Source organism: Zea mays, chromosome 5, assembly GCF_902167145.1.
Source record: "Zea mays cultivar B73 chromosome 5, Zm-B73-REFERENCE-NAM-5.0, whole genome shotgun sequence".
In the NCBI taxonomy this organism is placed as follows: Eukaryota; Viridiplantae; Streptophyta; class Magnoliopsida; order Poales; family Poaceae; genus Zea; species Zea mays.
In genome coordinates, this window is record NC_050100.1 from 177,512,731 (window position 1) to 177,532,058 (window position 19,328).

The 19,328-nt window shown below is 49.0% G+C and overlaps 1 protein-coding gene across 2 annotated transcripts; it reads right to left on the reverse strand.

Moving 5' to 3' along the window:
* Positions 1 to 1,428: 1,428 nt before the first annotated feature.
* Positions 1,429 to 3,732, reverse strand: LOC103627301 (monooxygenase 1). Of its 2 annotated transcripts, none has more exons than XM_020538567.2 (4): positions 3,569 to 3,732; positions 2,848 to 2,898; positions 2,597 to 2,762; positions 1,429 to 2,468 (listed from the first exon to the last, which is right to left on the reverse strand). In XM_020538567.2, the coding sequence occupies exons 1-4, from the start codon at positions 3,643 to 3,645 to the stop codon at positions 1,725 to 1,727; spliced, it is 1,038 nt and encodes a 345-aa protein (XP_020394156.1). In that variant the 5' UTR covers positions 3,646 to 3,732; the 3' UTR covers positions 1,429 to 1,724. The 2 variants fall into 2 exon arrangements, with proteins under 2 accessions (XP_020394156.1, XP_020394157.1); XM_020538568.3 differs by having other exon boundaries at positions 2,848 to 3,075; positions 3,569 to 3,729.
* Between the last annotated feature and the right edge of the window lie 15,596 nt (positions 3,733 to 19,328).

Consider the following 19,328-nt stretch of genomic DNA (forward strand, 5'->3'; position numbering starts at 1 on the left):
AGCGGGCCCAAGCTGAGTCACGTGAGTTGTGTGCACGATGGAGGAGCTTCAGTAGGAGACAGGTATTCTGCAAGCGAAGATCACGAACACCCAGTCCGCCATCTTTTCTCGGGAGACATGCCCGTTCCCAATTCACAAGACACTTCGCACCAGAGACTGTTTCTTCCCCGGCCCATAGGAAAGCCCGACGTCTAGAGTCGATGGCCTCAATCACGCCTGGAGGGAGGGCGAGAGCCCCCATTGCATAAACAGGCAAGTTGTCCAAGACTGCATTAACAAGAGTAAGTCTGCCATGGTGATTAAGAAGACTCGCCCACCATCCAGATAAATACCGGTCAGCGCTAGCAATGATGGGAGCAAAGACTGCAAGGTTCAATTTCTCATTAGAGAGAGGGAGACCAAGGTAGGTCTACGGGAACGCACCTTCTGCACACCCAAGAACGTTAACGAATCAAGTGACATCAGGAGCAGGCACATGCATTGGAACCATCGTACTTTTGTTGTAGTTTATATCCAGACCTGTTGCACGGGTGAAGCTTTGAAGAATCGACTTTAGCTGCAGCATAGCCAGTTCGTCAGCTATTGCCACAATCAGTGTATCGTCTGCGTACTGGAGAATTGTGCATGAACGGTCAGCTGTAAGGGGGTGTCGAATGGTGCTATCTCTGGCCAGCAGCTGTTGTAAGACACATCAGCAAGTAGTATGAACATGTAGGGTGACAGCGGGTCACCTTGACGAAGGCCTTTCTTGCAAGAAATCCATCTGCCCGGAACACCATTCAAAAGGACAGCCGACTTAGCAAAGACTTGCAGTAGCTTAATCCAGTCACACCAAAGAGGAGGGAAGCCACGTGCCTGTAGAACAGTGAGTAGAGCATCCCAGCTTACACTATCAAAAGCTTTGGCAAAGTCAAGTTTCAGAACAACAGTTGGAGCTTTCCTTTTGTAACAGCATTGGACAAGCTCAGTAGCATAGACAAAATTTTCAGAAATTGAGCGTCCTTTCAAGAACCCAGTCTGGTCCAAATCAACAAGCGATGTGACTTGCTGTTGGAGGCGAGATGTCAAAATTTTACCCACAATCTTTACTGGACAACCTTGGAGTGAAATCGGACGAAAGGATCCAGGCGCAACTGCACCAACAATTTTTGGGATCAACACAATGTATGCTCTATTAATTCTTTCCATACCAGCATCTCCATGGTGGAAGGAAGCTAAGAATTGCATGACAGTGGACTTCACTATATGCCAGGAAGCTCGGTAAAAACTAGGACCGAAGCCATCCGGACCGGGGGCACTATTATGATTCATTGCCTTGATAGCTGCCCAGGCCTCAGCTTCTATTAATTCAGCTTGAGCTGTAGTGGTGGAGTGGAGCCTCTATACAGTATAACATTTTTTATTTTGTTTTTGCACGACAGAAATACATAGACAACACTAGTTTAAAATAAGAGATGAGAATAAGTAAGGTGCAGAGATAGCTAACTCCTTTCTCTCGGAAACAAACTGACCAATGAGGGTCGTTCATTTGCTTTCAGCGTAGTGCTCAACATGAAAAGTTAAAAATGAAAAGGAAAAAAAAGAAACAGATGCATCGTTTCATCACATCATCCGGGATGAAGGATGGAGACAATTATTGTCGTCGCACAATTTTCTTGTCCGGCGCACAGAAGCCAATATGCCATGATCCACAAGCTAAGGAAATGCATCCTCGAGGTCGAGGACTAGAGGCGACCGCAGTCGAAGTCGGCATGCCGAAGCGACCTGGTGCCAAGGAGCGCCAGGACAGCCACGCAGGCAAGCTTCCCCACCAGCGACCTAGCGCGCAGCAGCGTCCCCGCGACAAAGCTCTCGAGAGACAGCAGCGCCACCCTGGGCCTCCTCTCCCGGACGTACTCCCGAACCGCGGCACCGTGACCGCCGCCGGCGGCGTTGGCCCGTGACATCGAGCGGGCGAGCACGACGGCGTCCTCGAGCGCCGCCGAGCCGCCCTGGCCGATGAACGGGCCCATGGCGTGCATGGCGTCGCCGGCGACCGTGACGGCGCCCCTGTGGAAGGCGGCGAGCGCGACCTGCCACGGAGACCGGTACCGGATGCTGTTCACGACGTTGAGGGACTCTGGGTCCGAGTCCTGGACCATCTGGACGATCTCGGGAGCGCAGCAATCTCGCAGCTTCTCCAGCATGAAATCCTTCGTCGTCGTGGCGCTCACGTCTTTGGTGGCGAGCATTATTCCTGTTGGAGGATTAGGCATGGTTACGAAGAAATGGACTAGGTTGCGGGTGACAGGCAACCTGCCGACGACGAACTCCCCGCCTCCTCTAATCCGCAGGAACTCGGCCCCGAACGGATGCCCATGCGGATACGCAGTGAAGCCACGCAAGACTGTGCGGGGGATGGCTTTCGGCGGCGACAGCCCGAGGTACCTGGCTACCGCCGAGCTCCCGCCGTCACACCCGATCAGCACCTGCACACGTCGAGGTCGATTGGCATGCAGAGTTTCAGACAGAGGAGGCATAAGCACACACACGTAAAAATGAAGAAGAAGAGGGATTAATCTTGAGTTCGATCAGAGAGAGAGAGAGAGACAGACACCTTGGCCCTGATCGTGCCGCCGTCGACTGTAGTAAGAATGGGTCCGTGGGTACCAGGATCCTGCTGGATCGCGACCACGTGGCAGCCGAAGCGGATCGATCCTGCAGGTATGTTCTTCGCCATGGTCTCTATGAGATCCTTCCTTCTCAAGCACCGGAATTCCTTCCTACCCAGCCAAACCAAGTCCAAGATCATCGGAAGCTATATATATACGTATAACGTATGTATGTATGTATGTACTGACTACTAACCCGATCGGTGCCTGGGTAGTCTTTTTTGTGACCTTCCACACGCCACGACTCCTGAAACGCCGCAGCAAGTTTGTTCACGATCTCTGCAAGCAAGCTGCGATAATGGTAGAGAGAAATAAGCTAGCAAGCTGCTCCAGGGCTCTCCATCCGTTGGCGTGAACACCAATCGCGGCTCCGTCTGATCGTAAGGTCTCGGACTTCTCCAGCACTACACTAGCAATCCCTTTCCTATATTCAGAAAGCAAATTGTTCTGTTGTTCAGAGCTACTCAGGGTGACAGTTTGAGGTAAAAATAAGACACATGATGTATTCATACACAATTTCTTGTCCTTCAAACTAGAAACTTTCAGGTAAAGGGGAAAAAAAAGGTGATGTAAGGGTAGTCCCAATGCTAGTAGAGTGGTTTCTCTCTTCAAGTGAACCCGTAACAAAATTCCTCTTCTACCTTCTGTGCTTCCTGATCCCCGTATTCTCTCTCTCTCTCTCTCTCTCTCTCTCTCTCTCTCTCTCTCTCTCTCTCTCTCTCCTGCTTCCGGCCTACTCCCTCTCCCTTCTCCTGCAGGCTGCAGCGACCAGAGGCTGGGAGCGCCGTCGTCGTCACCGTCACCGCGCCGCAGGGGAGGCGGCGCGCGCTGGGCATAGGAAATGGAACATACAAACATCTGTGCGATGCTACGCCCTGGCAGTGTTTACTCTTATGATATGGAGCAAGTGCACGCACCGGTGAAGGGCAAGAGCAGTGGCGAGGCCGCAGATGCCGCCGCCGACAATGACGATGCCATGGCCTTCCTCCTCCATGTCTCCTCCCTTGTTTACTCTCTCTCCCTCTCTCTATAAGCATGTGTTGACCTTCAGCTTGGAGGTGCATATAACATACTACGGGCAGTTAAGCGTTTTTCAATGGTACATTTCCTATACCGAGAGCTAGTTTGGGAACCATTTTTCTAATAGATTTTTACTTTTTTAAGTAAAATTAGTTTATTTTTTATTGGAACAATAGAAATCGTTTAGTCAAATAGGGTTTCCAAACCAACCCTAAAGAACTCATTTTTCTAATAGATTTTTTTAAGTAAAATTAGTTTACTTTTTATTAGAACAATAGAAATCATTTAGTAAAATAGGGTTTCCAAACCAACCCTAAAGAACCTATTTTTCTAATTTTTTTTATTTTTTAAGTAAAATTAGTTTATTTTATATTGGAACAATAGAGATCATTTAGTAAAATAGGGTTTCTAAACTAACCTTAAATTTTAATCACTGTCACATCAAATATTTAGATGCTAGTTAGATATATTAAATATAATCTAATTACATGACTAACTACACATATGATAACTAAACAATAAGATAAACCTATTAAATAAAATTAGTCTAAGATTTGTTAATGTGATGTTACAGTAAGTAAATATTTGTAAAAATAGATTAATTAAGCTTACTAAATGTCTTTTATTTAGTCTTTAACTGTATAATTTATTTTATAATTATATTATATTTAATATATTTATAATAAATAATTAAATATTCAATGTGACATGTACTATTTAGTCAATAAAATCAAAGTTTAATATATTTGTCCTTTTCAGATCCTTTCGACATGTGACGAAACATTTACAAATGATAGCTTGTCGGGCACGTGACAAGGCATGGCAAATAAATAAATAATTCACAAATATATATAGTGAAAAGTCTGATCAAGTCTTTCGTCACGTAAGATCCGGCCCTTACATTGGTGTTTGTTTGTCACATCCGGGTCTTAAGGATCTAAAACGTGAAATAATTACTAAGGGACCGTTTGGGAGGGCTCCTAGACAGCTCCAGCACCGGCTCCTCGCTGAAGTCCTTCCAAACACCACCTGTTAAACCAGCTCTTGCGCAGAAGCAGGAGCCAAAAAAAACGGCTGAGAGCCGGAGCCAAAATTTTTGGCTCTACGCACGGCTCCGCGTACAGGCGCGCATCTCTCCCTCAGCCATCTCTCCACATTTCCCTTGACACCACCACACGTCTCCTCACAGTGAATTCAAAGGTGTATGTGTGTGCAGTTTTAGATTTTTTGCTGAATGCAGTTTCAGAGGTGTGGTCGAACGGTCGACGATTTGGTGACTTGAATGCAGTTTCAGATTATAAACACTTGAATACAGTTTCAGCATCAGGTTTCAGAGGAGCTGTTTCTAGAGAAGACATTTTGCCAAACATTGCAAAAGACACTTTCCTGTGGAAGAGCTGCTCCTTTGAATGAGCCGGAGCCGGAGCCATTTCTAGAGGAGCTGGAGCCCTCCTAAACTGGGCCTAAGTGTACTGGCACTAAGTCTCACACATATGGTGATTTATAATATAGAAACGAATGTCACATCTTTATTATATAATACATCTTTATTATATAATAGAAGTTCTGTATAAAATAAATAAATAATTACATCATATACTACTTATTAAGGCTGCAATAGTAGTCTGTCTTTCTGTGTTCTGTCATTCTGCCATCATTCTATGTTCTGTCATTCACATTCCCCCTTCCCGCAAAGTCTATTCTCATTCCCCAGTACAGCCCACGTCTAGCTAAAATTAAAAAAAACACATGTCCTCAAATGGATTTAAACCTGTGACCTCTCAAGCAAAGGCCAATAGTAGCTACTGTTACACCATATGTGTGTTTATGTTTGTATTTATGACAGGAAATGCATCTACTACATCTCTCACCAAGCTCACTTGCTACCCTTGCACAATGCGTAGTAGTAGGTAAGTATCACCGAGATTCTTGAATTATATTTTTGAATGGAGGTAATATTATTTAAAGAAGAGTTTTGCATGCAATTTCTTTTGTTTGGATAATGTTTTATACTTAAATTTCCTTTTTGCATGCGTGACATTTATTCTTCGTAATATTTTCCATGGATCAGACTTGTGAGTCATTTTCATAAATCAACGTCAAGCATGAATCCATGTTTCTTACTTAAACCCCGAACAAAATACCATGAGCAGGAGGCACTCGCGTTGGCGTCGCTCATCGATGACGAGAAGAAGCTTGGCGACTGTCAGTTCGACCTCTAGAAGCAGTCCTACATTGTTGCATGTGCCGCTGTATATGACAAGCTCCCGCGAAGCTGTCGCTTGGACGCGGTCCAGAGCAGCTGCACCGCGCTGTCCATCATTAAGCAGGGGGGCCTCATGGTTGTCGCCAACGTCGACGACTCTCGGATTGTTCTGGACACCGCATCCGATGACGCCGCCATCACGCCGTCCAGCTCATCGTCCACCTGAAGCCCAACCTGCCACATAAGTCGCTACTGACCGGACATGAATTCTTGTGCGCTGGGACGATGGACGTTGCTGACGTTGTATGAGTGTTCTCGAACATGATGTATGTAGTGGAGTAGCGTATCCGGTGGTGCAACGGCCAGGGGTACTACCTCGCTGATGAGCCCGGGGTGCACTTCGTTTGGCAGCCCAACCAAGAGTCATCGATACTTGTCATGTCGCGCACGTTCGACGACTACTATATCGAGGATTGTGGCGTCATCTTGGCGCCGGAGGTGCGCAGAGGAGGATCGACAATAGTGACCAGTTCGTCATCCTCGCCACCGTCAGGGTAGCTTTTGTGCCGGCCTGCCTTTAATTCTCTTCGCAAACACACACACTTGTCTTTTTGTTTAAGCAAGAGCGTAGGGTGGTGCGTGTCTGATGACTAACGATATACGGGGAAATTTCTTCCGGCATGTGTGGAACGTGCTCTCCAATGATGAGACAATACAAATCGTGGCATATATCGAAGTCTGCATGATACTGATGGTTGCAATGTAGTGGTGAAACAACTAGATTAAAATAACAAAACTTATGTATGGCTAGGATCATAAATTGATTATGAAACATTTTCTCATAACAGTATAACACACATTTTGTATATAAGTTATCGTACTATACTGGTATTATATATTCCCATTGCAACGCACGGACACTCAACTAGTTACATCATAAGGAGACAACGATCCAGCAACCCAAAGTTGACTGGGAGACGACGGCCTAGACCTCTCGCGAACTCATCACAACAATCTTCATGTGTCATCATGCGGTACCTGTTCTTAACCTATGGGGGTGGTACAGCAAGAGTGATCTCTCATACGTTCATCTAGGGGTGGATAACGAGCCAGCTTGGCTCGGCTCGGCTCGTACGAGTTCGAGCTGGCTCGTTAAGCTAACGAGCCAGCTCGACTCGGCTCGGCTCGTTTAGCTCGCGAGCCAGAGAAAAAAATAATATGTACATAATAATTATTTTAGTTAATTTTCAAACTAATTTAACAATAGAAAATAGTAATTATACACATAGTTTCACAAACCACGTCAATGTAACACCAAATTAGCATACTTCATCACTCATCAATTCACAATTCACATACATGTTCATCAGTTTAACCCACAATTATATTTGCATAGACCAAATTAACACATAGACATAGTTCATTAATCAATAGTTTAACTCATAGGCCATAGACACCTCACATATATATAACATATTCATCAATTATTCTGTAAATGATATACATATAGTTTCATTTTGCTAGAATGTGGTAGCTCGTTTAGCTTGCGAGCTGACTCGTTAATGAACCGAGCTAGCTCGTTAACAACTCGAGCTAGGATGTCAGCTCAGATCGTGAAAAATTCAAACAAGACGATTCGAACCGAGCTAACTATGAACCGAGCGAGCCAACGAGTCACAAGCATTTCGTCCAGCCCTACGTTCATCGCTCAACAAGTTGTGGGGAATAATGTGCATGAACTCACCAAAGGTGTGAGCTCATGTGAAGTGTAAGGCTTACCAAAGAGAATGGTTAAAGCTGAGCATTGCTTTTAAAGTTGGTCAAAATTTTATTAGCAGTCGCTAAGTGAAAGTATATACCAACCCATATAAGTAATAGATCAAAATTTGATAACAACACCTGCGATGCAATGCATATGACAAATTTAATTTAATTCCATAAGTTAATAATGTGAGTGTCCGAGCCGCTCTTGACCACGAGCACGGCTAGTATACCAGTTTTACACTCTGCAGAGGTTGTGCATCTTTACCCACAAGTCATGTTACCCATCTGCCACGGGGTTGATCGGACCCCATACACCTCTACCAAGTAAGCGAGGCAGGGTACCGCTACGAGGCCTTTACAAAGTTACACTAGCTTCAGAAAACCTGCTACAGTCTAGGAAGCTCCAATGCAGGGACCCCTTGCCTGACCGCCATCGCAGCAAAATCAACCCAAGGGCCTGTAATACTCAAAAGTGTAATAATGAGAATAGAGATGATCTCAATATTTTGTGACCTCTACTGATCACCACATGAGACTCACCCTAGTTAAAAGTGAATAATAAACAACTGACACATAAATAACTTATACATCATGTCGAGTTTTACTTGACTGTACATTCACACATAAAGGTAATGATAATAGAAATATAAAAATGGTGGAATAGGCATTAAACCTAATTTTGGAAATCAAGAATTTGAGGAAGGAAAGATCTTAATTATAAAGAATGAAAAATAAATAAAATAAGTAAATGTCCCTGTTCACACTAAAGTCTTGGAATTGTACACAAATTTAGGAATAAAAGTTTCCCAACTAAATTTGAATTTTGAATTTGAATTCCAAAATTTGAGAAAAGAGAATAGAAAAGAAAATAAGAAAAAGAGAAAAATGTGTGTGGGCCGGCTTCAGCCCAACCAGCCCACTAACGGGCATCACTCGGCCCGTCTTACCTCGCGTCCACGCGCCGACGTGTGGGGTCGCGCTGCCAGCGGCTCCTCCTTCCTCGTGTTAACACTTCGTCGCTGACCCTGGGACCCACTCAACAGTGACGCGCCGCATGCTCGCGAGGATCGCTGAGTAGAGGGCCCCACCTGACAGCCATTACTGTGGATCTTCCACCTCTCCATCGTGCCGGGCGTGGCCGAGATATCCGCTGCGTGTGTGCGATTTCAGCTGGCGGGTGCAACCAACCCCGACCTGACCCCGCGACAACCATAAATTCGGGGGCCAGGCTTTGGTCTCCTCTTCCTCCCTTGTCCGCACACCAGCCGCCACCGCCGAAACCATCGGGAGAGGGATTTGGCGCCGTGAGGCATTCGGTCCCATTCTGGGAGCACTCCGTGGGCTTGGGAGGGTCGCTACCACAGCACCGTGGGTAATCTGTGCCGGTGTGCACGAACTTCGTCGTCAGGGCAACGACTCTGCCATCGCTTCGCCGCCGCCGTGGACATCTCACCGGTGGGTGTCGTACTGAGGTGAGACTCACAGTCAAATCTTATGTTGTCTCTACCATTGACGAAACACCTAAAATCATATGGAGTAGTAGGGTAGTGGGGCGGCAATTGCTCGACGTAGTGCGATAATCGCTGTTGCGCCGTTTAGTGACGTGGACGTGCTCCGTGTGCGGCCGGTCCACCCGGGAAATGTCACTAGTGGGTTCGTTAGGTTCTCGGCTCTGTAAAACTCGAAGCGAGAGTAGGAATTGTGGCCCTGGAACGCTGTCGGGATTTCTCCGGTGATGCTCTGTCGCCGGGAGGGGCCGACGCCGCTGTTGAGTATATCGTGGGTAAATGACGACTGTTTTGTCGTTGATCTCCGTGTGGACGACCATGATTCAATACGAGATATACCCGATAGATCTAAACCTTTCATCCGAGGGTAGATCATAGTGACAGGCGTGGTCGGATCTCAAACGTTGATCTCGGATCCGAGGGTCTGCGTCACGTACCGGTTCAGGCGTGAACGGATCTAATCAGTGTCATCCATCGTTGATCGGACGGCTCAGATCTACCGAAACCCTTCAGCTGAGTCAGTTTTGCGTAAGAGTCCCTGGGTTTATTGAGTATCAACTCGCCGTCCATCGCAGGCATTGACTGAGTCTAAGAAAATTCACACGTTGGCCCCTGCATTTGTAACGCCCTGAATTTGGGGGTAGAATTTTTTTCTTCTTTTCTCTCACCAAATTCAGGTGTTACTCTTTCCTTTTTCCCTTTTCTTCTCGCCAAGCCTTGATATTTTCAAAAGTTATAGCGAGAATTAGCTCGACATCTTGTGCAACCAAAACCTAGAGCTAATTTTGTTTGTTGCATCATGCCGGATTAAGCACTCTTTTGTTTGTGGTTGAGTGAAGTGGAGAATTAGGCATATAAGAAATTGTGGAAATTAGAAAAAGAAAAAGCCTTTTCTTTTTCTCTCTCCCCCCTTTCTCTCTTTTGGCCCAGCCGCCCCCTTCCCCTTCGCGTCGGCCCAGTTGGCGGCCCAGTCGCCCCCCCTTCCCCCTTCCCGCGTGGGCCCCGCGGCGGCCCAGCCGCCCCCCCCCCCCCCCCCCCCGCCGTGGGCCGTTTCGGCCGGTCCACCCCGCGCCCACCCCCCCTTTCCCCCCCTTTGGGCCCAGTCGGCCCAACCGCCCCTTCCCCCTTTTTTCTTTTTCCAAAATTCCCTCCCCGCGGTCCCCGCCCGTCATCCCCTCCCCCTCCCCCTCCCCCAACTCTCTCTCTCCCCTAACCCTAGCCGTCGCCGCCCCTTCCCCCGCCGCCGCCGCCGCCGCCGTGCCGCCCCTCCGGTGAGCCCCCCCTCTCCTCCCTTCCCCCCCCCCCCTCCCCCGCCCGCCGGCGCCGCTCCCCGGCGCGGCGTTCCCCGCCCGGCCCCGGCGCGCCGCCCTTCGGCCGCCCACGCCCCGCCGTGCCCGGCCGAGCCCGGCCGCGCCCGCCTCGCCCCTCCCCGCGCTGGCCCCGCCTCGGCTGCTCCGGCGAGCCCCCGCCCCCCGTCCCGCGCCCGGTCGCGCCCGGTCTCGCCGCCTCGAGCTCGCCCGCCCATGGCGTCCGCCCTCCCCGCGCCGCCCTCCGGCGAGCCTGCTCGCGCCCCGGCCGCCCCGCCCTCGCCCGGCCTCGCTCCGGCGAGCCCGCCCCGCCCTCGCCTCGAGCTCGTCGCCCCGGCTGCGCCCCGCCTCGGCCCCGCCTTGCCCGGTCGCGCCGGCCGCGCCCCAGCCTCGCCCTGGCCGCCCCCGGCTGCGCCCGGCAAGCCCGCCCCCTGCTCGTCACCCCCGCCGCGCCCGGTCCCGGCTCGGCCGTCCCCGGCGAGCCCCGCCCTTCGGCCGCCCGCCCCGTGCCCGACTCGGCCGCGCCGTCCCCGCCCCGGCATGGTGGTCGGTCGTGTCTTCGCCCCGGCGTGCTTGCCCGCTCGCCTTGTCGTGCCTTGCTCGTGTCGTGACGGCCCCAGCGTGGCCTCGAGCTCGGCCCAGCGTGCCTATGGCGCGCGGCCTTGAGCTCGGCTAGCGCTCGGCCCCGACGTGCGCACGGCTAGTTCGTGGCATGTGCGTGCGGCCTCGCGCGCGTGCTCGCGTAGTGCGCAGTGCCTTGGCACGACTCGTCGTGTCCCCGTCTACCCCCAGACGCCCCGTCTACCCCTCCCGTGTCCTATGCGCGCTAATCACGTGTTTATATTAATAAGATAGGAGTCTCAATTTGGAAATTGGTTACGTTAGTTAATTGGTATAACTAATCACCTATCTCATTCAACGTTAATCTACTAAAAGTGGTCACGTTTACATTAGTGCATGTAGCTAATTCTTTTGTTAGAACCAATTGGAACTAGAACACGTAACGTCTAGTTATTCGCCTACCCGTAGTGCATCTTGGGCTTAAGCTTTAACCCTCGCGAGACCTTTCCCCGCCTCTTTCTAACCAAGGTAAATTCATTATCGTATGTGATATTCTTTGCATATTTACTTTATTTGTTCTCTTGTATGGTGTACTGTTTGTTTCCTAATTTGAATGGATGAATGTATGTATGCTTGCAATCGCATAGAGAACGATCCGGTTGAAGAGCCCGAGGAACTCGCAGGAGAAGCCCCTGAGCAGCAGTCGGTTGGTGGAGGCAAGTGTCCCTTGACCTATCTCTGTCCTATTCATTCTTTAATTCACCTCCCGCTTTACACGTTTATACTTAAGGATTGACTAGCTTTTGTTATCCATGTCCTTGTTTACCTATTCGGGTTGGATTATTATTGTTTAGCTTTATTCTATTGCTCAAACTCTAATCAATGAACATGATGAGTTTATCTATGATACGCTGTTTTCCCTCTTCTTATTATGATGTTATACTTGTGGCCTTTAAGGGGGCTCGAGCGGTTTCTCGAGTGCCTCTCCGTAAGGACCTATTCTATGGATGACCGCCCAGGAAAACAGTGCAACCATGAGGGTGGAATGGGATGCCCTTAGCTGAATAATTAGAGGATCCGGGGTGTAGATCACTTAGCCGTCGTGCCGTCAATGGGGCTCGGTGTATGCGGCTCGCTCTGCCAAGTTTGGGTTCGCCCCTTGGGGAGGAGTGCGGTGCATTTAGGAAACCTAATGGGTGGCTACAGCCCCGGGGAATCTTTGTAAAGGCTACGTAGTGATGCCCTGCTGGGTCACCTTGGTAGTGATCAATGGAGAGTCATGATCTCCGGGCAGAATGGGAATCACGACTTGTGGGTAAAGTGCACAACCTCTGCAGAGTGTTTGAAAACTGATATATCAGCTGTGCTCGCGGTTATGAGCGGCCAAGGGAGCTCCAGTGATTAGTGGTACTTGATCAGAGACATTATGGTACAGGTGGCTATGAGATTGATGGTTCCGGTTATGACTATGGTGCTGGTAATTGGTATTCTTTCCGTTTGGAAAGGGTACATCGGGCTAATAACTTGGGTTAATGCTAAAACCTGGCTTTCTATTAGTAAATAATAATCTGACCAACTAAAAGCAACTACTTGACTTATCCCCACATAAAGCTAGTCCACTACAGCCAAACAAGATACTTGCTGGGTATGTTGATGTGTACTCACCCTTGCTCTACACACCAAACCCCCCCCATCCCCAGGTTGTCAGCATTGCAACCACTGCTCAGGAGAAGATGAAGCCGTGGAAGGAGACTTCCAGGAGTTCCAAGACTACGACGAGTTCTAGGCGTGGGTTAGCGGCAACCCCCAGTCAGCTGCCTGTGAAGGCCGCATTTATCTATGTTTCTTTTCCGCACTTTGATTTATTGTAAGGACTATATGGACGTCTCAGACGTATGATGTAATCGACTATTTCCCTTCTTAATACTATTTGAGCATTGTGTGATGATGTCCATGTTATGTAACTGTTGTGTACGTGAATAACTGATCCTGACACGTACATGGTTCGCATTCGGTTTGCCTTCTAAAAACCGGGTGTGACATAAGTGGTATCAAAGCCGTGCTGACTGTAGGACCGCTAACCTAGAATAGAATGGTCGTTCTAAGGACTATAGACCTCTGTCCCTGCCTTGACTTTGATATCCCTTCAAAAGTTGGTCATACCGACCAAACCTATGTTCTACTATATATTATACCTTGCTGAAAATCATGTTTTATCCTAATCCTTCATTTATTTATGGTTCATTACTTGCTGGTCATATTGATTCTGTTCTCACCCTTTTGCTTGCGATGACTTTTGTAGATGGCTCGACTTAGACACACTGCACGAAAGTTTGCCATCCCCTTCTTACCCTCCCGCTTTGCTGAGCGTCCGCTTCGTCGTCCTGTGGTCGGACAGTCCAGCCACTTGGAGAGACTGCACCACCGCCTGCATGAGGAGAAGGAACGTCGACGACAGGAGCAACAGGGCTCTTCCTTCTCGCTCCAACAGGAGATAGAATCCGTGAGGAGTTGCTCCCCCGTGCTTCCCCTGGAGGCGCCCCCTGCACCACCACCGGGTGCCCCAGCTTCTGGAGTAGCTGCTGGAGGAGACCCAGACGACGGAGGTGGCGACGACAGCTCGAGCCACGACACCGACTTCTCTGCTGACCATGAGCCGGAAGGATAGGTTGCTCGACACATCACTCGCGACGCTGCTCGCGAGTGTCACTTCCATGATGCGCTCGACACCCTACTACGTCGGGCACTTAACCGGCGTACTTGGTCCATCGAGTATCGCTGTGTGGTCTACCAGCATAGTCGCGGGGTCTACCCGAACCGCTGGGAGGCGACCTGTTTGGTGCGCCGTCTGGAGAACAGTCTCCAGGGTGCGGAGGCCTGCTCAGAGCACTATTCTATCTCTGAGCGGGACTCAGCTGAGGCAGCCATGCAAGATGTTGCACGGCGTGCGCTTTCGCACTACTGCTCGGTTCTCGGTGGGGTAGCTGACGGTCTCGACCTGAAGTATTACCCCCGCCGTCCATCTGGCAGCACAGGAGGCATGATTGTCTCACCTGTTGGTGAGGGCAATCCTAGGTTGAACAGCACAGTCAACCTAGCCGCCGTGCTAAACACGGAGCTGGATCATGCATTAGACGAGCTGAGTAGGGCTCGTGATGAGATCGCCCTGCTGCGGGCTGAGCGCGCGGAACGTCGTCACCTGGACGATGGTTCCCCCGCTCCCATCGGGACTCAGCACCCGTACCGCTCACCTCGGCGTGGACACCAGTCTTATGGCAATCCCGACTGCAAGACCAAGATAAATCTAGAACCATAGATCGTTAGAGTTGGATCTTGTAATTAATACGAAATACATACATAGAAGCTACAGTCTTAGCGTTAGTCTCGCTTTAGTTAGTCTTAGTTAGATAGGGTAGTTTGTTATATCTTGTGCACTTATGTTTGTCATGATGAACTATGTTTGGTTTGGATCTTTGTAATGACTGTCACCAGAATGTGGGTATCCCCTGCATTTTGGTCTACCTATTATGTTAATGGAGTTAGTTATCTAGTTGGGAAACCTTTTATTCCACTTTCCTCTTTATCTGAGAAGCTGTGTGGTCTGTGTTGGAGATCAGTGAAGATGCTCATCTATTCAGTGCTGTTGAAGAATTCTATACTCTTTTCTTATGCTGCAAGATTTGCCAGATCAGTTCTGATGTGTGGTTGCATTCTGCAGATGTCAGAGAACAGGCGCAGAGGAGGAAGGCGTGCTCAGCAGGAGCGAGCCGCTCAACAGGAAGAGGTACCCCAGCAACAGCACCTGCCACCCCCGCCCCCGATGTCCATCGAGCAGATGTTTTTGATGCAGACTCAGGCAGTTCAAGCCATCGGTCAGACTCTGGCTGCCATTCAGCAGCAGCAGCAGCAGCAACAGCAGCAGGCCCCACCTCAGCCTCAGATGCCTCAGATGCCCAGAGATAAGCGTGCTGAATTCATGAGAGGTCATCCACCAACGTTCGCTCATTCTTCTGACCCCATGGATGCTGAAGACTGGCTGCGCACTGTGGAGCGGGAGTTGCATACCGCTCAGTGCGATGATAGGGAGAAAGTCATGTATGGTCCCCGTCTGTTGAGAGGAGCAGCTCAGTCATGGTGGGAGTCTTACCTCGCCACCCATGCCCACCCCGACGCCATCACCTGGGAAGAGTTCAGAGGAAGTTTTCGTCAGTACCATGTTCCTGCAGGTCTGATGACAGTGAAGAAGGAGGAGTTCCTGGCTCTCAAGCAAGGGCCATTGTCTGTCAGTGAGTACCGGGACAGGTTTCTGCAATTGTCTCGCTATGCTCCTGAAGATGTCAACACCGACGCCAAGCGACAGTACCGTTTCCTGAGAGGCTTGGTTGACCCTCTGCAGTACCAACTGATGAATCATACCTTCCCGACATTTCAGCACCTGATTGACAGAGCAATCATGACGGAGAGGAAGCGTAAGGAGATGGAGGATCGTAAGCGCAAGATCAGTGGACCCCAGCCTGGAAGCAGCAATCGTCCTCGTTTCTCAAGCAATCAATCTCAGCAGTTTAGGCAGAACCAGCGTCCACCTCAGCAGCATCAGCAGTTCCAAAGGCAGTATACTCAGCATCAGTACCAGAACCGTCAGAGCAATCAGTCAGGAGGTCAGTTTCAGAGGCAGAATCAGCAGGCACCTCGTCTTCCTGCCCCAGCAGCCCAGCAGAACAGTCAGGCAGCACCAGCTCAGGTTGGAAACAGAGCATGTTTCCACTGTGGAGAGCAAGGCCACTGGGTGATGCAATGTCCAAAGAAGGCAGCCCAGCAGCAGTCAGGCCCCAATGCCCCAGCAAAGCAGAATGTGTCTCAGCCTGGAGCAGACAACCGCTCTCAGCCGCGTTATAATCACGGGAGACTGAATCACTTGGAGGCTGAAGCAGTTCAGGAGACCCCCGGTATGATAGTAGGTATGTTCCCAGTCGACTCCCATATTGCAGAAGTGTTATTTGATACTGGAGCAACGCATTCTTTCATTACTGCATCATGGGTAGAAGCACATAATCTTCCAATAACTTCCATGTCAACCCCCATTCAAATTGACTCAGCCGGTGGTAGAATCCGAGCCGATAGCATTTGTTTGAATATAAGCGTGGAAATAAGGGGGATAGCGTTTCCCGCCAACCTCATAGTAATGGGTACTCAGGGAATAGATGTCATCCTAGGGATGAATTGGCTAGATAAGTATCAGGCAGTTATCAGTTGTGATAAGAGGACAATCAAGTTGGTGTCCCCACTAGGAGAGGAAGTGGTGACCGAGTTAGTCCCGCCTGAGCCAAAGAAAGGAAGTTGTTATCAGATAGCTGTCGATAGCAGTGAAGTAGACCCAATTGAGAGTATCAAGGTTGTGTCCGAATTCCCAGATGTGTTTCCCAAGGACTTACCGGGTATGCCACCAGAGCGGAAAGTTGAGTTTGCCATAGAGCTTCTTCCTGGAACCGCCCCTATCTTTAAGAGAGCTTACAGAATATCCGGACCAGAGTTGGTTGAACTTAAGGAGCAGATTGATGAGCTGTAAGAGAAAGGTTACATCCGGCCAAGCACCTCGCCTTGGGCCGCTCCTGTCTTGTTTGTGGAGAAGAAAGATGGCACCAAAAGGATGTGTATCGATTACCGAGCTTTGAATGAAGTCACGATCAAGAACAAGTACCCTTTGCTCAGAATAGAAGATCTGTTCGACCAGTTGAGAGGAGTCAGTGTGTTCTCCAAGATTGATCTGAGGTCAGGTTATCATCAGCTCAGGATCCGACCTTCGGACATTCCGAAGACGGCATTCATTACCAAGTATGGTTTGTATGAGTTCACGGTGATGTCTTTTGGTTTGACCAATGCACCAGCGTTCTTCATGAACTTGATGAACAGTGTATTCATGGATTACCTTGACAAGTTTGTGGTGGTATTCATTGATGACATTCTGATTTATTCTCAAAGCGAAGAAGAGCATGCAGATCATTTGAAGATGGTATTGCAAAGATTGCGAGAGCATCAGTTGTATGCAAAGTTGAGCAAGTGTGAGTTCTGGATCAGTGAAGTCCTGTTCTTGGGTCACATAATCAACAAGGAAGGATTGGTTGTGGATCCGAAGAAAGTGACAGACATTCTGAACTGGAAAGCGCCAACAGATGCTCGAGGAATCAAGAGTTTCATTGGAATGGCTGAATATTATCAGCGATTCATTGAAGGGTTTTCGAAGATTGCGAAACCAATGACAGCGTTGCTAGGCAACAAGGTTGAGTTCAAGTGGACCCAGAAATGTCAAGAGGCCTTTGAAGCGCTGAAAGAGAAGTTGACAACAGCGCCTGTCCTAGTCTTGCCTGATGTGCACAAGCCCTTCTCGGTGTATTGCGATGCTTGTTACACAGGTTTGGGATGTGTGTTGATGCAAGAGGGAAGAGTTGTGGCTTACTCGTCCCGACAGCTGAAGGTTCATGAGAAGAATTACCCAATCCATGATCTAGAGTTGGCAGCAGTGGTTCATGCACTGAAGACATGGAGGCACTATCTGTATGGACAGAAATGCGATGTTTACACAGACCACAAGAGTCTGAAGTACATATTCACTCAGTCAGAGTTGAATATGAGGCAACGAAGATGGTTAGAGTTGATCAAAGACTATAAGTTGGAGATTCATTACCATCCAGGCAAAGCAAATGTGGTGGCAGATGCTTTGAGCAGAAAGAGTCAAGTCAATCTGATGGTCGCTCATCCGATGCCTTATGAGTTGGCTAAGGAGTTTGACATGTTGAGTCTCGGATTTCTGAACAATTCGCGAGGAGTCACAGTTGAATTGGAACCTACCTTGGAGCGCGAAATCAAAGAAGCGTAGAAGAATGATGAGAAGATCAGTGAGATCCGGCGACTGATTCTAGAAGGCAAAGGCAAAGATTTTCGAGAAGATGCAGAAGGTGTGATATGGTTCAAAGATCGCTTGTGTGTTCCCAATGTCCAGTCCATTCGGGAGTTGATTCTCAAGGAAGCTCATGAGACAGCTTATTTGATTCACCCTGGTAGTGAGAAGATGTATCAGGATCTGAAGAAGAAATTCTGGTGGTACGGAATGAAGAGGGAAATCGCAGAGCATGTGGCTATGTGCGATAGTTGCCGAAGAATTAAGGCAGAGCACCAGAGACCAGCTGGATTGTTGCAACCGTTGCAGATCCCTCAGTGGAAATGGGACGAAATCGGTATGGATTTCATAGTCGGATTGCCTCGCACTCGAGCCGGCTACGATTCCATTTGGGTAGTAGTGGATCGTTTGACCAAGTCAGCCCACTTCATACCTGTCAAGACCAACTATAGCAGTGCAGTATTGGCAGAGTTGTATATGTCTCGGATCGTTTGTCTTCATGGTGTGCCAAAGAAGATAGTGTCAGACAGAGGAACGCAGTTCACCTCTCATTTTTGGCAGCAGTTGCATGAAGCCTTGGGCACACATCTGAATTTCAGTTCAGCTTATCATCCGCAGACAGATGGCCAGACCGAAAGAACCAATCAAATTCTTGAAGACATGTTGAGAGCCAACGCGTTGCAAGATCAGTCCGGATGGGATAAGAGATTGCCTTATGCAGAGTTTTCCTATAACAACAGCTACCAGGCCAGTTTGAAGATGTCACCATTTCAGGCGCTTTATGGAAGGAGTTGTAGAACTCCGTTGCAATGGGATCAGCCTGGAGAAAAGCAGGTGTTTGGGCCAGACATTTTGCTTGAAGCTGAAGAGAACATCAGGATGGTCCGAGAGAATCTGAAGATAGCGCAATCAAGGCATCGAAGCTATGCAGACACAAGAAGAAGAGAGCTGAGTTTCGAAGTCGGAGACTTTGTCTATCTGAAAGTGTCACCGATCAGAGGAGTGAGAAGGTTTGGAGTCAAAGGCAAGCTAGCACCCCGCTACATTGGTCCGTACCAAATTCTCTCAAGGCGTGGAGAAGTGGCCTATCAGCTCAGTCTGCCAGAGAATCTATCCGCAGTGCATGATGTTTTTCATGTGTCTCAGTTGAAGAAGTGCTTGTGTGTGCCAGAAGAGCAGTTGTCAGTGGAAGGTCTTGAAGTCCAGGAGGACTTGACCTGAGAAGCCAGTGCAAATCCTTGAGGTTGCAGACAGAGTCACCCGAAGGAAGACCATCAGAATGTGCAAGGTCAGATGGAATCACCATTCAGAGGAAGAAGCAACCTGGGAGCGTGAAGATGATCTGTTGGCTAAATACCCAGAGCTCTTTGCTAGCCAACCCTAAATCTCGAGGGCGAGATTCTTTTAAGGGGGATA